This window comes from Cupressus sempervirens, chromosome 8, assembly GCF_028749045.1.
Source record: "Cupressus sempervirens isolate cs-2001-9-10 chromosome 8, ASM2874904v1, whole genome shotgun sequence".
Classification (NCBI taxonomy): domain Eukaryota; kingdom Viridiplantae; phylum Streptophyta; class Pinopsida; order Cupressales; family Cupressaceae; genus Cupressus; species Cupressus sempervirens.
In genome coordinates, this window is record NC_143125.1 from 447,598,544 (window position 1) to 447,621,533 (window position 22,990).

The following is a 22,990-nucleotide window of genomic DNA, read 5'->3' on the forward strand; positions in this document are numbered from 1 at the left end:
TCCTGAATTTATAAGAAATCATCTCTTCAATTTGTGTTGAGAGTGAGAGATCTCTTTGTGCAAACATATGCTTCTAAATTAATTAAACAAATCTATTTATGTACAAATTGACTCTCTAAATGGTGCTAAGTAGGACTCCACCTTTGTTTATATCAATTAATGGATGCATGAGCCTTTACATGTCTTAAAATAAAGAAAGAAGCAACAGATAAGAAGGAAGCTATAAGAGGATCTAGGAGTTACTGGAAGCTCTAAAAATGGAAGCTTGGCCTTCTTTGAATGTTCCTAGGAGTTAAACTACCATCAGAATGTGTTTTTGGTGCATGGAAAGCTCTAAATTTGGAATTGGTAGTTAACTGTCGGCGCACCTTTGACTTCTTCAAAATTTCTGACGCACCTTTGGAATAACGTACCTGCGCACCAGCGCACCTGAGAAGCAGGTTCAAAAAATCCAAAATTTCTAAGTCTCAATTTTCCAAAGTTAGAATTCTTTTCAACTTCACAATTTTCTAGAGTTAGAATTTTTTCCAACTTCACAATTTTCCAGAGTTAGAATTTTTTCCAACTTCACAATTTTCCAAAGTTAGAATTTTTTCCAACTTCACAATTTTGCAAAGTTAGAATTTTTTCAACTTCACAATTTTCCAAAGTTATGATTTTTTTCGACTTCACAATTTTCCAAAGTTATGATTTTTTTCAACTTCACAATTTTCTAGAGTTAGAATTTTTTCCTTCATAATTTTCCAGAGTTGGAATTTTTTGCAACTTCACATTTTTCGAGGGTTTGAATTTTTTCTAACTTCACAATTTTCCAAAGTTAGATTTTTTTCCAACTTCACAATTTTTGAGAGTTAGAATTTTTCAAACTTCACAATTTTCCAGAGTTAGAAATTTTCAACTTCACAATTTTCTAGAGTTAAAATTTTTTCCAACTTCACAATTTTTTAGAGTTACAATTTTTTCCAACTTCACAATTTTCCAGAGTTGAACTTTTTCAACTTCACAATTTTCTAGAGTTAGAATTTTTTCCAACTTCACAATTTTCTAGTTTCCATCATCTGGGTTTTGTTGACCTTCAACCAAAATGATGTGTGGATGTTTCCCTTTGAAATTTTGGATAGCAGAGGTGATTTCTTGAGGAGCTAATAATTCTAAAGCTTCATATTTTACCCTTACTTCCCTGTGCAAATCATGAAGTGTGACTTCTTGGGCATTCCTTGGAACTTGAAATTCATGGGTTTGAGTGTGATCTTAGCTGCCACAGAAGGCAAGGAAGCCATGGTAATGTTCAGGACCTCGAGGGCCTCTAGATGTTTTAGATATGTGCACCTGTGCACCTTAAGAGAAAATTCAATCACCAAATCTTCAAATTGCACACCTACGCACCACCGCACCTGCAAGGAATTTGTCCAAGGTACTCAGTTCACCAAAAAATCAAAGTTCTCTATTTTACAAACGGTATCTGGGTTATTTTTAGATGAGGTCTGGGAGCACTTGTGTACTTATTTTGCCCTTTTTGATGATTTATGCCCTCTTTATAGCCCAAAATTGTCATAGATTTGAACTCCTGCTTCTTCTATTTGAAATCCCAAGGCACCTGTGTTGAATATTGTCATTAATAGTTGCATAAGATGAGGAACTTGTTCTAGTTCATGTGTCCAACCTCTATATCTTTGATCTTTAGTGTAAATTCATGAATCAAAACTTACGTGTGACTCCTTTGAAGGTGAAGGTTACCAGCTTAGGTGAGATCTCTATTGCTGCTGATAATGAAGATGCTATGATGATCCGTGCACATGTGAGTTATGCGCACTTGCGCACCTTTGTGTTATTCGCACTTGCGCACCTTTGTGTTATGCACATCTTTGTGCACTATGAAGTCCATTCCTTATTTTTTCTTCTCAATTCTGACACCCTGTACTTGTCCAGTTAGAGACTAGGACTTGATCTAGACTTTGGAAGAGTTCCAAAATGACCCAAGCCTCGAACTAGAGGTCTAAGAGACAAAAATTTTTACTAGGCAACCCCCATTTTGTGACTCAAAATGGGGCGTGCTTTGTGAAACCACAACAAATAGCCCCAACAAAAGGGAAGAAATGGAAAATTCATTCATCATAAGCAAGCATTCTTCTATTTCAAAATGACAACTGAATTCCGAACACTTCAAGCAGCTTTCAAGTTCCTTGATAGTCAAAACTTCATAATCTCAAATCTTCAAGCCCAATTTGTGCTCAGTGTATTAATTTCTTTCGACTTTTTGAGGTGTAGTCTATCATGAGTATCTAGCAACTTGGAGAAAATCTTATGCTCCACTAGTCCATTCATCAGGAATCCTCATAGAACTTGTTTATCAATCACTTATCTGACCAGATGAGAGAATCTGTTTTGAAGGCTCTTAACAAGTTATCATTTTTTGCATTTTAGGGCTTGAGTAATCTTTGGATTCTGCTTCACAGAGCTCACATGTCTCCATTTTATTCTTCCATGAAGCCATTTTAGAGGGTATATCCCTATTGTCAGATTACCTTTCTCAAACCTTTTGGAATCTTTCATTCTTAACACCATCTTTCTTTTATTCTCTTTCTGTACCCTGTCCACACTTAAATTGTGTGGCCAAGGCATTGGCGTCGTTTCTTAGATTCATTGTTTAGTTTGATAACGTATGAGTTCCTCTTTTGATGAACTTTTAGGAAACTCTCTTGCCAAATAGTGATCTTAGAAGTTCTTTGAAGAGACCCTTTGTTTGAACTGGTAAGTTTTGAATTATCCCTCGCTACTGTCCACCTAGATTCAAAAAACACCTAGATAATCAAATTTTTAATTTGTAAAGTGTTGAGAGCTATCAATCTGTGATTCTGATTTTAAGACAAGAAGTCCTCTACAACTACAAGCAATAGGTGTTTTCAGATGGTACAAGAAACAAAATAATCTGAATGCTCTGACAAAGAAATACCTCTCCCTAAAAGTCAAAACCACAAGGAGTGGTTTATGAAATGCTTCAAGAATGAGTCTTGATTGCACCTAACCTCAGGACTGATACGACTAGAAAAGAAAAAGAAACAAAAAGAAATGAAACCCAAACAAAAAGACTTGACTCAGAGAAAATAAACACCTAACTAGAAAGACTAAAAAGACTAAAATAAACAAAAACAAAAACAAAAACAAAAATTTATATACAAAAAACTTTGAATAATAAGAATGTGGGGTGGTTGTCAGCAGATTTCTCATTATGTGTAATAGTAATGAACCGCCCCATATAGTTCTAAAGAAAGCCGACTTGTCTTTGTACTCAGAAAAATAAAATTTGGATAATCTTGGTTCAAATTTTGAGCACAAATCACCCAAAATCAGAAGTTATGGTAACTCTCCATGACCATGATTAATCCATAAACAAGTTTTCTTACCTTTAGCATCATATGTAAATTGAAAATCATCAAACTGAGAGGGATAATGGGACGATATCACCTGATCTAGCAACTCCCCCACCATAGGGATACACTCACACATTGTAATTTCTCCTTCTGGTGGTCTTATCTCATAGTACACAACTCCACGCACACATGGAAACACTAGTGTCGATGATGTAATATAGCTATCGGAACAAGACCCAAAAGATAGAACATTGTTTTTATGGTCCTTATTATCACCATTATTAGCTTAAGCCATGAATTGTCACCTTTAGGCTCCTTCAGACTAGAAAACTCAATCATAAAACTTTCTTTCAAATTACAGGATTCATTAATGTCATTAATCAAGGTGTTTCCTCCCTCATGTCCGAAAGAAGCATGTTCAAGATCATACTTACCCTCCATTGCAATATCCCAAGCTAACAAAAAATCAGGGCAACTTACTTCTGAATGGAACCCAAATGGATGGATTCTACATGACTCAGTTATTGCATGGTTTGATATATGCATAGAATACCCACAAATAGACATTTCCTTAGTCAAGCTTGAGACTAAATTAAGCACTCTATCCATCTCTTCTAATGATATATCTTGTTTTGAGGGAGGTATCTTATCATTATTCAATGGGGAATCAATATCACAATAGGAAGCATTGGAATCTTCTTGATGACTTCCTGATTCAAAAATCTCACCAACCTCAAGATCTTCTACATTTCCATCACTTTTTGCAACTTTGAGAATTTTCGCAACTCCATGGAGTTTTGGAACTTCAAAATTTTCTACGTCCTCAAAATTTCTTCGCATATCGACACTTATTGCAACATCAAGACTTGGAAGAATTTCTTCATTGAATGGGAACACAAACTCCTCTTGATCATCTTCATCATTTTGTCCAACAGATTTATCACATGATTCAAACACCATTGCACTAAACTACAAAGGTTGTTCCTCCATGATTTGGGGAGGCTGATCCGAAACATCATTATGCCCATATCCATTTTCACTTGGACTCATACCTGAAATACCATTATTCTCATTGTTGATGTTACTATAAAGTATAAAGGCCAAAATTTCTGCTCTGATTTTGAGAATAACTGTTCTGGGCAACAAGTTGTCTTGGATGATTGCCTTGGTTTCTTGAGGAATTCAACTTTATTTTGATGAGTTCATTGGATAAAAGAGACATCATCTCCTTCATGGCCTTAACCTCTCTAGCCATATTGTTCTCAAGTTTAGCAGGAGGAGAAGTCTTTTGCTCAAAGAATACAGTCTTTTGGGGCTCATACCTTGAATATGTAATTGTTGGCATTGGAGCAACTGTAACTTGCTTTGTGAATGTAACAACCTCTTTGAAGACCTTTTGAATGGTATCAATGTCTCTGGGTGGGAGCCTTCTTAGAAAAACAGAAGTTAATGAATCCATTGTTCCAAAATAGATTTGGATGACAACCTCTTGTGGTATAGTGTATGGAAACTCCATTCTTTGATACATCCTATAGAAGTGATGATTAAACTGTGAAATAGTCTTGTCGGAATCACTCTTAATTGAGATGAACTGATGATGTGGGATATATGGATCAATATAGATCTTGAATTGTTCTAGAAACTTGCTCTCAAAAGATTTCCAATCCCTTATTGATGCTGGTGGCAGATTGAGGTACCAATTGAATGCCATTTTCCCCAAAGTGTAAGGAAAAAGGTGGCATACCACATCCATATGTTGAATCTGGTTTCGATTATAAATCTCCTTGAAAATTTTAATATGATCTTCTGCTGTTCGTGATTCTCCATAGATGAACCGTGGGCAAAACTTTTCAGGATTTTTGGGCAAGTCGTGTAATGGACCAGTTAGGTTCAAAGGTGAACTTTGAGCATTGAAGAAAGACATGGTGCATAATGATGGGAATGTGTGAAGTAGGATGTAGAGCAGATGATGACGATGAAATTTGTAATGTGAATGGGTGGAGTTCTTGGTATTCCTTTATCACTGTGATGCTTGTGAAAGTGATTGAGTTATAGGAACTTGTGTTTATTCTAGAAAGCACACCTCTGAAGAAGCATGCTTTCTCAAAATAGCGCACTTGCACACCAGAGGAACTTAATAGTTGCATAAGATGAGGAACTTGTTTTGGTTCATGTGTCCAACCTCTGTATCTTTGATCTTTAATGTAAATTCATGAATCAAACTTATGTGTGACTCCTTTGAAGGTGAAAATTACCAACTTAGGTGAGATCTCTATTGCTACTAATAATGAAGATGCTATGATGATCTATGTACATGTGCGTTATGCACCACACCTTCGTGTTATGCACATCTTCGTGCATTATGAAGTCTATTCCTTGATTTTTTCTTCTCAGTTTTGACACCTCGTACTTGTCTAGTTAGGGACTAGGACTTGATCCAGACTCTGGAAGAGTTCCAAAATGACCCAGGCCCCAGACTAGGGGTCTATGAGACAAAAATTTTTACTAGGGGTTCCCCATTTTGTGACTCAAATGGGGCATGTGTTGTGAAACCACAACACATAGACTTGAAGCTTTGATTGTAGCTTGTATTGCCATCTCAAATTCATGAAAAATAGTTAGAATTTTCTACTTCTCGAAGTCTTTGTGCTCCAATGGTAAAGGTTATTCTTATAGAATACATTAAAATAGGACTTAGAGCCAAACTGGTACACTTTCAGTGGGCCCTTGAGTTAGTGTTGGTTTATCAATATCACCGTTTACAACTATAGATAGAAGTGTAGTTTGAGGTTTCATCTTGCCCATTACCCTCTCTACTAGTAAGTGGATTCTTTTTTAAAAGTTAAGAGGAAAGAATATTGGTAATACTCTTTCAAAACTCTTAACTTCTTGCTTACCTTGAGTTGATTTGAGAAATGGTGAGAAGGGGGAGTCTTCTCTTTAAGGTAGGAGAGACTCTGTCTCACACGCTATGGCTGGTCTACCTATTTTGGGACTGAATTTTACCCAAACCATTGGTTGCAAAATATCCACCCAACAACAACTCCGCTCTTCATTCCACATTCAATTTCTTAAGCTGTTGTCACCAGAGTACATTGAGACGTTGGGCTAGGGCTTGGTGTTTCTAACAATTGTCATGATCTTCCTATCCAAAACCAAAGGAATTTTAAAGTAAATTCTCCTGGCTTGAATTCCAGCCAAGGCTGTAATTTTTCAATGATTGGAATTCAAACTAGAGGCATTTTATTACCAAACCCTAGGTTATCCTTGAATTTTAGACTAGTCCTAGAAAATTTATTCTAGAATGCTTAAATCTTCACACAAACACTTCAAACCAAATCGAAATGATCGATAGTTCATTATGGAATAATACATTCCAATTTGAGTTCTTGACAATCAAGGTTTGTACAAAATTCGTACAGAAACAGTGTAAAACAAGAAAATCGCAAAGCTTTTATTGCTTTCTCAACACCAAATTCTTCCAACCTCCCACATGAAGGCATGAGAGGGCTTATATAGCCATTTTACAACTATCCCAACCGATCCTAACCATCATTTGAATTGGTTAGCCGTTGGGGATGCATTTTTGAAAAATTTGAAACTTTTGTATGTAATGTTCCCGTCATAAAATAAATGAATTTAATTAAACCTTGTTAATGGGTCAATTGATTTAATGTATCTTGGACCCATTTTTAATTTGTTTCCATAGTTTGTGTCGCCATCGGCTATCTTTGTACACCCTCGAAAAGTTTTCCAACGGGTATTTAAGCATGGCTTGTAGGTAGTCTATAGGCATGCTTTGGATATATTTCTCTGTACTACGAATTCCTGTTGGAGTTTTGAATTGTTCGTCATTTCGGAAGTGAAAGATCTTCCCTATTTGGCTTGTGCAGTTTCGGTGGGATTCAACCCTCACCCTATTCCGTTGTTGCATGTATTACTTCGTTCGGATCTGGCAAGTTGGAGCATCATCATATTGCAAATATCTTTTGGTTCAATCTACTTTTTATTCTGTGTACTCCATTTGTTTATCGCCATTAAATCTGGTTACTCATTTACGTTATTTGTTAGTCTGCAAATTCTGATCATTTATCTCCCAGTCACCATTGTGCACCATACGACCTTCCATTTTCACCCTTCATCTCCTCATAAGACCATCATACAGCCTTCCAATTTGACCGTACGACCCTCTGCACTTGCGTTCCAAAGTGGAATCTTCAAATTTCCTTGTACCCATCCCTATCACTTAGCAAGCTCATTGTACGGCTTTGTGTTCCACCACCATACGGCCTGAAGAAATACCTTTGCCGTACGGACTGAAGAAATACCTTGTCGTACACCTACACTATTCACTGTATGCAGGATAGTTCACACTCACCATATGACCTCTTGGACACACCGTACGACCCATCTGGAGACAACATACGACCCTTTTTGTGCTTTGTTCTTTCATCGTACAGACTTCTTGGGTGTCATAATCCATACTTTCCCTCCCCTCTCCACCATGCGAATATCCCCATTTGTATTACACAGCTGTTTCATCCACACTGTACGAACCTCTGAGCTCATCTTTGCCATTCATCTACCCCATCCGTACTTGGGAATATTACAGTGGTATCAGAGCTTTTTGATCTTGCCCACTTGTGGAAGTGAATGCAAGTTTATACTCGAAGGAGAAGACGAAATAGCCCTATTGATAGAATGGTAGATCATCAGGATCCTACAATAGAACTCATGAATCTTTTAAGAGAGCTGAACAGAAATCAAATGCAAATCAATGAAACCCAACTCTACAAAAATTGGCCAAGGGAAAGACAAGAGGAGAACAAAATGGGCATGGCGATGATTCTATTTTTGGAAGGACAAACTTTCAACCCTCTCGCTCTCGACCCTTGATACCCATCTTCCTTCCAAGAACAGAAACACCACACAAGGGAAGAGAAGCCACTTTTGAGGAAATGCAAGAAAAACTTTGAGAAGATTGGCGGAACACAAACATGGAAGGTGATATATCTTACAGAGACTATGTTGATCTAAGAGAATATTCTAGTGGAGGAAATCACAGTTATTTTAATGATGATCTTAGGAGAAAGATCGAAAAGGTGAACTTATCGCCATTTGATGGATCTGGAGTCATTGCCGCACGGTCATGGGTCCTAAAGGAAGATACCTATTTCCAACTCAATCCAATGCCCGAAGAGGAAGCAATCAAGTTCGCAACACTTCATCTGGAAGGAGTGGCGCATGAGTGGTGGCATCATGGACTGGTCACTCTCGGACACAACCAAGTAACCTCTTATATCGAGTTCACCGAGAGACTCATTGATCGTTTCAATGGGAAGGATTTAGAGCTAAACTTCAAAGATCTAGCTCAGCTAAAGAAAACGGGCACGGTAGACAACTACATCACTGAGTTCCAAAGGTTGTCAGTATTAGTCACAAACATCTCTGAAAGACATCGAATTGTGTTATTCATGGATAGGCCGAGAGAGTCTTTGAGAGGCTGGATCAAAGGGTTCAACCCGTGTACACTCAACGAAGCTATTAAGAAGGTGCATGACATGGCTGCATCTTCCTCCAAAACTCATGCAGTTACACCAACATCATCCCCACAAGAAGACAAAGACAAGGAGCCAATTTAGAAAAAACCTCAATTTGATGAAGATTCTCAACAAGAACTCTGGAGGAAAAAGCTTTGTTTCATGTGCAAAGAACCATGGGGTCCTGGCCATTGTTGCCTCGGGAAAGGAAAGATTCACTACATTGAGGTAAAGCCCAATGATGACGAAGAACAAATACCTGCAATGACTGACAAAGAGACTACTCAGCAGGAGAAAATGAATGCCCTGATATAAAAAGGGGGTTCCATTGCCACCCTCACTACAACAACTAGAGGTGGTATCTTTAGAATTCGCAGCACACATCATGGAAAACGAGTCCCACTCATGATTGATAGTGGCGCCACACTCAATTTCATCAATTCATTTTTGGTCACTAGTAAAGGCTTGCACGCAATTGAGCATGGAGGATTTGAGGTTAAGGTTGCAGAAGGAACCTTGTTACCTTGCACTCATGTGATCCCACGGCTACAAATTTCCATGGGAAACTATACCCTGGCCGATGATTTCTTTGTCATAGATTTGGTTGATACTGATATCATTTTGGGCATTGAGTGGTTGGAAACTCTTGACCAGTACACTCAAAGTTTCAAAAGGATGGACTTTTCATTCGAGACGGATGGCAAGAAGGTGTTGCTAAGAGGAATGTCAAATAAAAGATTGAGGGAAGTCACAATCAAGAAGATGGAGGCAATTTTTAAACAAGATTTGGCCCCAGATGCTGCAAGTAGAAACAAGATAGTCAACGCCTCAGCGCATTCCTTGGATAATTGGTGGGCCCATCTATTGGCCGAGTATTCCAAGAACACTTTTGCATGTGAGTTGATGGATAGTTATCTACGCGATGTAAGATACAAGGTTATTGATGACATCATTTACTTCGACGGGAAGATCTACTTAGTGCTTGACTTGAAACTGAAGGAGTTGATTACGGAAGGTTTCCTAGAACCGGGTTTGCATTTGCTTGAGGACAGGAAAATTTTGGGATGGGAGGACTGTAATGTCCTCATCATAAAATAAATGTATTTAATTAAACCTTGTTAATAGGTCAATTGATTTAATGTATCTTGGACCCATTTTTATCTTGTTTCCGTAGTTTGTGTTGCCGTCGGCTATCTTTGTACACCCTCGGAAAGTTTCCCGATGAGTATTTAAGCACGGCTTGTAGGTAGTTTGTAGGCATGCTTTGGATATATTTCTCTGTACTGCAAATTCCTATTGGAGTTATGGATTGTTCGCCATTTCGGAAATGAAAGATCTTCCCTATTTGGCTCATGCCATTTCGGTGGGATTCAACCCTCACCCTATTCTGTTGTTGCATGTATTACTTCGTTCGGATCTAGCAAGTCGGAGCATCATCATATTGCAAATATCTTTTGGTTTGATCTAATCTTTATTCTGTATACTCCATTTGTTGTTTATTGCCATTAAATCTGGTTACTCATTTACATTATCTGTTAGTCTACAAATTCTAATCATTTATCTCCCAGTCATCATTGTGCACCATACGGCCTTCCATTTTCACCCTTCATCTCCTCATAAGACCACTGTACGGCCTTCCAATTTGATCATACAACCCTCTACACTTGCATTCTAAAGTGGAATCTTCGAATTTCCTTGTACCCATCCCTATCATTCAACAAGCTTGTTGTACGGCTCTGTGTTCCATCACCATACGGCCTGAAGAAATACCCTTGCTGTACGGACTAAAGAAATACCTTGCCATACACCTACACTATTCACTATACACTGGATCGTTCATACTCACTGTACAACCTCTTGGACACATCGTACGACCCATCTAGAGACAACGTACGGCCCTTTTCGTGCCTTGTTCTTTCACTGTATGGACTTCTCGGATGTCATAATCCGTACTTTCCCTCCCCTCTCCATTGTGTGGATATCCCCATCTGTATTACCCAACTGTTTCGTCCACACCATACGAAGCTCTGAGCTCATCATTGCCATTCATCTGGCCTGTCTGTACTTGGGAATATTACATTGTACAAAAGTTGCTTTTTGTCAATTTTGCAACTTTTTGCCTATTGACTCCAAACACTTGACCCAACATTCCATAATCATTCCTAGGACCATATTAGGCTGTATTACACCAATTTTGATCCAAATAGATCATTACATTGCAGTTTTAGCCTTTGAACCAATATTAGACCTATTTGACCAATATGGCCCTAAATGTCCCTAAAGGCCATTTAGGCCCAAAACTTCACTTCACTTCTAGATTCCCTATTACATGCTTACATCAATGACCCATAGGATCTTTTAGACTAACTTGAACGAAATTGGACCACCCATTGATAGGGCCTTATTGCTTTTCCAAGGTGCTCTTGCACCACTTGGACACTCATTCTTTTCTCGTGCTTTGATAGGATAGGTGTAGTTTTTATGACAGATTGCATGCAGAGCATGAACAAGTTATAAATACACAGAAACATGTACCTATACAGTAGCTGCATTTAATCAAGTTGCAAGTTCTTTAGGCCTTGTAACATTGAATAAGTCGAAGTTACTTAGCTAGTTATAGAATAAGTCAAGGTGGTTAAAGGTTTTCCCCTTCTTTCTCCACCTTTCTCTCCACTCTTTTCCTATATAAAGGAGGGAACTCAAGGTAAATATTCATCGTTTGTTATGGGCAAGAAGGCTATGCTTGGATTTCTTGTATCTTGATAAGTAGGAGAAAAATCCTGATAGCAATATCACAATTCTTGTATCTCGTTTTGCATTTCAGGTGCAAATTTTTGAATTTAATAAAAGAAGAAGGATTTTCCAAATTGGGTGTTGCATATCTTGAGATTGATAAGTGTATTCTTATGTTGCATTAGTTAGTCTTTCTTAAATCCAATTTTAGCTTCTCTTGTGTGAATCATTTTAGCATTCAATTTAGTTTCTTTAAGACTTTGTACTTCAAGATAAAAGAATGCTATAGTTAAATAGAAGCTGCAAATACTGAAAGTTGAAGACTTGGAGTTTCAGTTTTAAATGTTTTATTTAAGTTTAAAGATAATTAATAAAAAATTTATGCCTTACAATAAGAAGGGAGCTTCCCCTATTGCTGAGAAGAGAGAGTAATCTCATGAGACATTGCCTAAAGTCAAAATTTTGTAAGTTTTGGTCTGAGTGACTTACAAATTTATTTTTTTCAACAAAGAACATGGATTTTCCAATAGAGGAATGAAAACTTGCTTTGATATCACTTGGTGTAGTCATGGATAGAGGGAACTTAACTAGATCTATCCAACTATGCAACAAGAGTCACACAACAAAAACACAACAACAAGGAGCAAAAAAGCAATAAAGAAAATGCAAGATCAGATATTCACTTTATTTCAGCTTCAATAAATTACATACAATTGGCCAACAACATTGCATACAAGATGAATTATGGATTGAAATCCAGACTATACTTCAAATCGAACCTTCAAGAGGTTAACTATCTATCCACTCCCTATCTAAGGAACAATTACATCAATTTATATAGCTTCACAAGCATGGAGTCGGCCTAGAAGAATTACATTCTCCTATGTGAAGAAAACATATAGTTCAGGACCTAAATCATAAGGATCTCCCTCCATAAGATGTGATATGGAACATGATCCCACAAATAGGTTGGCCATAGGCATATGAACAACAAACGATGTGCCAAGAAGCTTCGTCGATCGGGAAATTGCTTTGCGAGATCAGAAAACCCCAATTAGTGATTAGAATATGAAGAATAAATATGTCCCGTCAAGAATCCATGAGATCTCAACCAAGAAGGAGAAGATCACGATGCAAACTTAGATGTTGGTAGAGCATGATGCCTTGAATGTGCCATGAGATTCGCATTAGCCAACAAGCCAACTTGAAGGAATGTCATTGTGAACACAAAAATTGCCTAACATGAATAAACTAGAGACAAACTGTAAGGGAAATGTTTTTGGTTGACGCAAGATTGCCAAGAACCCAAGATGCTCTTGCATCACTTACTTTTCATAGTGACTATTTTAGGAAAGTCAAGGTTACTATATATAGTAGGGCACCTTAATAGGCCATGATTGCAATGCATAGTTGGTTTGATCAAATAATGAGGGTTTTTCTATTTATAGTAAGTCAGTAGTTAATAGAGAGGGACCCTTACTGCTTTTAGTAAGGCAGTTGGGTGCATAGTGGTCACTATGGCTATTTCCCAAGTTCAAACAAAATTGAGAAATAATGATTATTTCTGGAGTGGTGTTATTTTAATTATTGATAAAGTGATTACTTTATTAATAGTTATTTATAAAGTTAAAAAGTCACTTTATATTCAATGGGACCATGATCCTTCATTTAAGTGACTTATGATGCAGTTAATGGATTGTATTTTGGAGACCAAAATATTAAAGTATTTTATAGAGTCAATGTGCATGCAAGTTATATTATTTTAAATGATATTAGAGTGCATCTACAATCCATGAATATGAGCACCCAAGTTTTGAAGACTTATTATAAAGTTTTATTAAAGGCCTAAAGTGGATTTAAATACTATTAACGAGATTGGGGTTATAAAAATTCTTAAAAGTATATCGACCTCATTATCAATGTTCACTTGTCTCTGCAAATTTGGTGTCTTAGGAGTTTGTGCAACTTTTAACAAGCGTTTTACTTGTACCAGGGCATTAGAAATTGTTCAACTCATTGTTTTTTGCAATTTTGAGCTTAGTTATCGATTCATGTACAAATTCAAATGCAGATGTGAGAATTGGGTGCATGTATGTGTGAATTTTTTTGGGCACATGTGGATGCGTTTGGATATATATATATATATATATATATATTAATATATATTATGTATGTATGTATATGCAGTAGATGAAAGAAATATACAAAATTAAACATTTGATAGTATGATACTTCACCAATACATATTCAAAATTGAAATTCAAATGAGTTATAACTAATAACTGAATCTTTAATAAGATTATAAACCATATTGTACATGTCTATGTTCACGATTTTAATGCAAAACTGAAAATCATCACAGTTACAACATCCAAATCAGAATTATATGGATTTGCAAAAAAATCCTCATCGTCTCCAACTACTGCAACATCAACATCATTTGAACCAAAATAAGCTTCAATTGTGCTAGATGCAGCATGTGTCATGATGTTATCAGCATCATCATTCGTGAATGTAGTAAGATCTTGAATTGTTGCATCCAAGTTTGCACACTCAAGTTTTACATCCCAAACCTTGGCTGCCCCTTGTAGAGATCCTCCTTACGTGACAAGAGACGCAGGTTGGTACAAATATAAAACAAGTCTTCGTCTTTTTTATAGCCCAACTGGTTATGCCTCATTGAGTATATAAAGGAGTATGCACTCCATTTCTGTTCAACAATAGAAGAACTTGCAACTTGGACAATGCTCACAAAATTAAAGAAAAATATAAAAATGAAAAGCAATTGAAAAGAATTGTAGAGTCAAGTGGTAAACAAAAAGTAAAGAAAACTTACTTGTGAGAGGTTGTAGATGCTTAATAAGCAGTTGAACATGGAGGTACCACCATATGATAGCTCACATGTCACAGTGGTCCTTTACTGCAATTGGACTAAGTTTTGCTCCTAAAGCAAATAAACCAAACTCTGTCTAATTTCTTTGTGAATGTAACCATCTAGAGAGAGTCTTGCAAAAGCTTTGTAGAACCCACTAACAACTTCTTCATCCGCATGTGGTGCTACTCTATCTAGCAACGAAAGTACTTCCTCGCTCTAGTACCTTGGAAGTAAGGCATGCAAGGAGGTGCAATGGGGGTCATCTTTTCCCAACAAAGATGAATGATTGTTTCTAGCTGATTGCATAAAGCTACACATTGTGTCGGCTCATTCTCATGTGTTTTTATTGAAATTTTTACCTTTTGTACTATTGTATCCATGCCATCATAGACATCCCCCAAACTAGGCTAATCTATATCAGCAAAATGAAGCATATTCATGATAGGGTCCGTCAGAACTAATACAAATTGCACATGACCCCACTATAGTCGAAGATCAATGCCTTGATCTTTTGTGCCCTCTCTGAATTCAAACCCTTCCATATACCCAACTGGCTAGAAATAACCATGTGGCTTAATGCCTCCTGCACTTTGACAAGTCGTCTCATAACAATAGTATGAGATGCAAATCGGATTTCAGCCACCTAAGTAACTTAATCATAACAATGTGCCAATAAATATTAACCAAAGTTATATACAATTTGATAATTGACTTGACATAAGATTTATTCAAATTAAATAAAAAAATCAATTTAGTAATTAAATTTTACCTTCAACAACTCCATTTTGGAGGATGATTTAAATATCAATTGTTACATGTGATGGTTCATCACAAACATTTGTATCTGCTCCCCCTCTTCATAAATTTTCTTCACCCAATCTATTTGAATGTCAACCTGTTGCATGACCAAGTTTAGGGAGTGTACAGTGCATGGTGTACAAAAAATATGGTGACACGAGCCTCAACCAAAGCACTTGCACCCTTACAATTTCTGGCAATATCTAAAATCAGCTAGACCACATCCTCACTACCCACCATCTATATGGCCTCAATGAGAATTTTGGAAATGAACTGTGAATCTTTCACTTCCCCTTCACAATCAACTGCCTTGAAAAACATTGCCCCTTCGGGTTACATTGCAATTACATTAATCAATGGCCAGTTTTTTGTGTCTTTTCATCCATTCGAACAGTAGAAACACCCAAATTTTTGCATGAATTTCTAACTGGTTGAATAGCTTTCTCAAAACAAGCCTTCTCTTTTTGCAATAGAGTGGTATACACCTTTTCATACCTTGGACTCGTGTAATCGCTTAGTGCTTTATTTAGGGCTGCTACCATTCCTTTCAATATGGTGATCTCGCAAAGTTGAAAGGAAGACCATTGGCATAGAGGCAATGTGCAGTGGTTCAATCAACAAGTTCTCTTGCCTCCATTTTAAATGTGGTGTTCAATGGACCTCTTTTGTGGGCAGTAGTTTCTACTTCTTCCTCTTCAACTCCGGGCACAAGTACTTGCAAGAATGGATGTTTGGAGGATACAATTGGTTCCGTAGATAATTGCATTGTTTTATTTTCGGATGGAGGTTGATAAATTTCTTTTGATTTTTTAACCAATTTATCAACTTCTTGTTCTTTTACAAATGAAGTTGTTTGTGTATTATAATTCCCCTTTCCATCTATGCCTTTGCACATTGCGAATCCTTTACCAACAAGGCCCATATAATGGAGTTTGACCCAAGAATATGAGCTATTGAATGGTTTTCCTTTGTTACTTTGACAATAATTATACTTTCAAAGATGAGCCACCTCCTGCAACCTATGATACTCTTGTGGTATGTCACCATCAAGGAAATCCTACATCGAATTTGAAACTATCTGCTCCTTTCCCTCCCACTGAATTTTGACTACCAGTGGTGGCCATTCTTGCACAATGCGATCTAATTTCTTTGCTATAATAAGAAATTAAAAAGATTTAAAATAAAAGAAACTATGAACATCAAGCATACAAGTGCAAACAAATGATACAAAACTACTAAAATAGATAGCTAAACTTGTTTTTTAATTAAAAAGAGGAATGAAAAAAACATGAAAAAGTCCTTCAAAAAGTTAAGAAAATTCATCAAAATCTTAAAAAAATCATTTAAGGACTCAAGAATGGGATCAAATGCTTACCTTAGATGCTTAAATCCCTTCATGGAAGCTATCTCTTGCCCTACAGGTGGTCCTATTCGAAAATAATCATTTTGCCCTAAAATGCCAAAATGGAGAACAAATGAGAGGAGAGTCTAACTACAAACAAAATGAGATGAAGAATGGTTGAATGGCATCTTTTAGGTCCGTTTTAGGGTTTAGGAGGAAAAATAAGGAAAAGAAAACTCATATTTGCACATGTTAAAAAAAAGTTTCAAGTGACAAAAAGTCATGAGTTTGACATTTTTCTGGGCCTGGGCTTGTAGAGGCATCTGGAAGCACTTGGGTACCCTCTAGGTGCTAGCCAAAAGCGCCTCCCAGGCATGTGGATGCGCCCACGTGCATCCAGGTGCTTGGGGGACGCATCTAGCTGGCACCTACAAGGCACCTTCCTCCAGATCGCTCCTGCAGGCATCCAGCTCTGCCTCGGGTGCCAGGATGCCTGAATTGGTAACTAAGGTTTTGAGGTTGTGAGAGATTAACCGAATTATTGCTTTGGAGGACTTCATACAGGAGTTCTATTTGTGCTTCAGTTGAAGAAATACGTCAAGGGTTTGAAGGATTGTGCAGGTTCATTAATCACAGACCCAAATATTCATCATTTTCTGTCATTTATACGAAATTTGAAGTATCAAATTGCAGGTACAGTCCAGCATCTCAGCCAATTTTTTAGGAAGGGCTTTCTTTGTTAGACGGCTACATATAGGAACCTTCTTAGCATTTAATATTAGTCTGAATTTACTTGAGGAGTACCACATGTTCACCCAATAGCCCTGGCTTTGGAAACTGTTGGATCATTTGCTGCTGTCTCAGAATTCCTGAGTGCTGAAAATCGTTTCAAGATTTTGTCAAAGTCTTGTATATTACTTCTAGTTCTGGGTATCAACATTAATGTTGGGAAGCATATTTGACCATTTATTGAATTTTTAATGATATTGCAGCTATTGTTTTAACTTTTTCCAATCATTGTATTTAAATTGCAAATTCTCTATATTATTCTTGCCTGGCAACTTCTTCATTTTATTTATTAAAATTGCAAAACATCACAAAACCAAACGAAAACACAAGCATTTGCAAGTTATTGAATTGGATAACCTGAGTGGTTACCATACCCTCTGAGATGGCCTTTATGTGTATGCCTAATCTAAAAGGGTGACCTTACTATATAGCAGTTTATTGCATTGGTAGTACCACAAATCTGAGCAACAGGCCAGAATTTCAGTTAAGGATATAAGCTATAGAAGCTATACCTTGGGAATAAAGTACTAATCTGTTGACTAATATCATCCATGTATTGGTTTTCTCTCAGGTGCTGAAGTTATCCATTTTGTACCGTGCTGATAATGGAAGGATATTGGAGGACATAATGATATAACCCTTTGAAAGTGTCTATGATTATCAATTTTTTTAACCAATGTTACCAGTTTTTTCTTGATCCGGATTTTTCAGACAAGCTGCATTTATCTAATTTGGTCCAGACTTGACAATTCTACAGAAACTTTAACTTTATAAAAAAAAATCCATATTCTTTATATTTTTGGGCATCTAGAATGACTCAAATTGATAATTTTTCAAACCTGTAACTATTTTGTGGAGTGTGAGGGGTCTGGTGAGTTTGAGATATTCTCCTACAAGGTTCATTGGTAAGAATGTTTAACGTAGCCAATTCACATTCTCTATCAGCACTTGTTTCAAAGGAACCATTACAGTGTGCCCAGTAAAAATTATAATTGTGTACCCCTGGTTCTCAGTTGGATAACATTCATTTAGATTAATATAGTGAAATGCTAGAGTCTGCACTTTATTTCGCAGTGTTTTCCAATTTTTGCACCGTCTTCAAGACATGGTTACAGGAGCTATCAGAAATTAAAGACTGATACATAATGATGGTTTTTTGTTGCTGTGCATTTGGACCTCAAAAATTCGTGAAATTTACTCGACTTTTTTTATTGATAAATTCAAGAAATAAATTGCGTTCTTCCAAATGTTGTAGACATTTTCTGATTGTCTTGTTATGGTCTCAATTCAAATTCAATAAGCTGGATCCTCTACTTGATGTGCTCAGGACTTTTGTCGCTCCTTTGGAAAGACTGAAGCTGGAATACATTGTACGTGGGGCAAAGGATAATTGGTTCAAAACAATTCATTTTATCTGGTTGTCTGAAGGGTTTACAGGCTTTTGGAAAGGAAATGCCTTGAATCTTTTTCGTATGGTCCCCTTTAAATCTATTAACTTTGTAACATATGACATGTACTGTAATTGGTTGTTACAAATACCTGGAAAGCAAGAAATCACAAACTCCGACAGACTTGCAGCTGGGGCCATCTCAGGAATTGCAGCAACTATGATATGTCTTCCCATGGACACTGTAAGCAGGCCTTGTTTTCTACCAATAACCTTTTTCCACTGTGTTTTATTTCAGGAAAAATGATTACCAGAAAATTTAGTTAGAGAATGCATCATTTCAATGTATCTCTGTTTCTCTCATTCTTCACATATGTAGGCTTACATTATTGTTTCCTTCTCTCAAATATGATTCTGTGGGTGTTCAGTAAGGCAGTCCTCTGCACTAGATTTAATTCTTAAACTTATGCAGATTAGAACTAGGCTGGTTGCACCAGGAGGTGAAACCCTAGGTGGTATTGTTGGGTGTTTTCAGCATATGGTCCGCACCGAAGGTTTTCTCTCTCTCTATAAAGGTCTTTCTCCAACTCTTTTGAGCATGGCCCCTGCAGGAGCAGTATTTTATGGAGTATACGACATCTTAAAAGCTGCCTATTTAAGGTCACCTAAGGGACAAAAACGATTGAACTGGCAGATTCGGGATAAAAGACAGAGAAGACAAACCTTAAAAGCAGACATTGGTGCTGATGAGGAAGAGGTGAGGGATAACAGCAAACAGATGGAGCTTGGACCAGTCAGGACCTTGGTATATGGAGCAATTGCAGGTGCTTGTGCAGAGATAGTGACATATCCATTAGAAGTAGTACGCAGGCATCTTCAGCTTCAAGAGACAGCAAAGTTGGGCTTAATAGCTACATTTAGTTCTATAGTAAAGAAAGATGGCACAGGAGCTCTGTTTGCTGGTGCGTTCCCAAGTACAATGCAGGTTTGTTGCAATTCTCACCTTTTAAACATTTTGGCCTATATTGTAAACCTGTGAGTTTTTATCTGAATTCTTAATTCTCTAGATACTAAAATAAAAACATGTTTCCGTGGAATGTAATAATCTTTTAAGAGTCCATCATCTTGAAATTCCAAATTTCAGACCGGAAAATCAAAACCACCCTCAGCCAACTCAACTTCACTGAAATCCTCGATTACTAACTTGAAAGAATTTTAAAAGTTGTGGTAGGGATGCCATATTATTGTTATTTATGCATTAGTAAAATTAGCTTGCCTTTTTTTATGTTATTAGTGCATGCAATATTTTGGTTAACTTGAAGTTGGGAAAACAATATGGAAGGTTGTGTATAAATTTGATCTTTAAGTGTTTTTCTTTTACATTTGCAAAGATTTTCTTTAGCATAGCAAGATATATTTTTGAAAAATGTCTAGAATCTGAACCTGTTTAATGAAAATTCAAAGATAGTTGTAACATGCTTTGTGTGCTCTTACTCTACGAGTAAAGAAACTTGCATTTGAAAACCAACATGAGATCTATCAAAATCGTTTGTTCATATATCGTAGCTTTCATTTTCCTTGAGATAAGTGATCATACTTGTCTGAAACAATGCACTCATATATTATTCTCCTTGGGCATACCATCATCCACAAGTGATTCTCATATTTAAATTCTTTATTGAATAGTTGCTTGGTTTTCTGGGCAACACTCAGTGTACATTGTTAAAAATTGATATTGTATTTTCTTATTGCATTTGACACGTTCAAACATTTGTATTTTTACAGGTCCTTCCTTCTGCAGCTTTGAGCTATCTGATATATGAATTTATGAAGGTCGTGTTGAAGATATCTTGATTTTGTTGTGTATGTAACTATTTGTTATTGGAACAAAAAAGCTTCTGTTTTGGTGGTGTACCAAAGGCCTTTTAAAACTATTGCCTGTAAATTAGTTGTGAACATGCCACATTCCCCACACAACCATGTAGAGGGAGGCGTAGATTGTATAAATTTGCATTGCATTAATACATGTGAGGCTGACTTAATTTGTCATTTTAATTATTGATTAGAGGTAAGTTATCAAATAGTTATTAACAGTTAACCCAACAATTGCAACCTGACCGTTAACTACTAGACCTTTAAATGGCATTCCCATAGTTGAGGAAGGGGTGCTGGTTTATACAAGGTCCTCCCTGTACCGCTTTATGTGAAATAGGACACTATCTTGGAATAAAGAATCAATTGTTTGTATCGCCATGAAATCATTCTTCATGTGAACTCTTATTCATATTTTCTACTGTGTTTGATTGTATTGATAGTGCATAGTTTCAGTATTAGCATATGGTGGCAGTGTCATTGATAGGGTGAGACTTCAATAGAATCATGATTAACAGTTATTGACAATGACAACAAGATGGACGAAGAGGAATAAATGGGTTAACCATTACAAGAAATGGTAAGCACATAAAGACACAGAAGATCAACTCAAGACCTTCTATACATCTGTGAACTTTTTGTCAAAGAGCATGTCATAGAGGAACCAAATAGAAACCAAGTGCACTCAAAATCCATCTGGAGTATCTTGGCTGTAACCAACGAAGTTGATCAATTGTTGGATAATTTGCCTTGACTTCTTTTATGATGAGATCTCTACTTTGTAGAGATCAAACTTGTCACCAAATTTTGAGGAAGTGTTTGCAATCTCTATTTTCAGCCTTGATAGTTTCTCATTCTTGAAGGTTTCTACATTTTGAGCAGCAAGATCATTGGTGTCATTTATTTTATACATCAATATTTTCTCATTAGATGATTTACTCATCAAATAGGAAATTTTCCAAATTATACATGGAGTCCACAAACTGTTACTAGTAATATTGTTCTCTCACCCATGTTCTTTCAGCTTTGTAACTTCCATCTTTTTCTTACTCGTAAATCCTTAGAATTTTATATTGGCTTCATATTGTTTGGTTTGCCTTTTTCAGCAAAGAGTCAAGATGAGATAGATAAAGGGTGTCTTATTAGATTTGAGAGAAGGTGTTCTAGAGTGTGATGGACCAAATGAGTGATTAAGACCTATCAATATCTTTTAAGATCATCCAATGTCTATTGATTTAGAGACATTGATATAATGGTGGAGTAGCATGAGAACATGGTTTAATCCTACTTAAGTCTTTGACCGAAGCTCCCATTTTACATGTAATGTTCTTGTGATTATTTTATGAATGTTTGTTTCCAATGCATGAGTTTCTGATACTTGCATGTGCATTACACTATCACCATCATCTCTTTACATCTCCTTAAGATTTCTCCCAATTGGAACCCTTAATCAAGGGAAAGGGTACTTATCAATCGATAAGGTTAGGAAGGGAGTTTGTGGCTATGTGGTTAAGGAAAAGTACCCACATGATGCTTTTGTTCTCTTGCTAAGATATGACTAGAGATAAAGTTTGGATACACATTTGGTCATGGAGTTTCTTGAAACTCACCACATATTTGCTTTGCTAGTTATGCTATCCTCTGTTAATTTGAAAAAGAGCTTGCACAAGTAACCGATTATATTTTTATTGAGACTATGACTGCAATAACAAATATTTTTTGTCCTCCTAAAAGGTGGTTGAAATTTGTTCACTATATGGAACTACTGTTATTTTTGTTTTGTGGAACATGTTTATCTGCTTGTATTTGCTCTACTATTTGAGCAAAACTTTGAATTAATCTGTTACTACTATATATCATTAATTTTTTGTCGAGGTGAAATTCTAACTTAGTTCTCAAGTTACAAATGATCTCTATGTGGGTTGATTAGTTATCACTGGCATAGAAACTCTCTTAGTTCTATCAAATTTTCTCTATATGGGTTGTTTAGTTATCATGGACATAAAAATTCTCTTAGTTGATTGTTTTTTACATGAAGTCAACAAAGGTTTGATGTTCTATGTTTACAATGGTGAACCTATATTTCAATTTTTGTAAAGCTATAGTTTTGTAAGTTTTAGCTGAATGCACATACAATTGAGAAGACATGAATTGACTATATTCAATTTACCTTATTATTGAAATTTTTTTAAGCTTTGAGTTGGGCAGATGGAGCTGTGGACCTATTTGAAATCTCATGAATTGTGGGCTCGGGTTTTTGCCCCTTATCCTAGTATTAGAGTA

General features: G+C 36.5%; 1 protein-coding gene across 1 annotated transcript in view; it reads left to right on the plus strand.

The window, feature by feature from the left end:
• The window catches only part of LOC149543139 (putative mitochondrial adenine nucleotide transporter BTL3), a 99,827-nt gene extending 78,937 nt beyond the window's left edge, over nt 1-20,890 (plus strand). Inside the window, exons 2-4 of the mRNA XM_089798042.1 lie at nt 18,776-19,079; nt 19,308-19,820; nt 20,621-20,890. Coding sequence (XP_089654168.1) covers nt 18,776-19,079; nt 19,308-19,820; nt 20,621-20,689 — 886 coding nt within the window. The 3' untranslated portion in view covers nt 20,690-20,890. The remainder of the gene's footprint in view (nt 1-18,775; nt 19,080-19,307; nt 19,821-20,620) is intronic.
• The last annotated feature ends 2,100 nt before the right edge of the window (nt 20,891-22,990 follow it).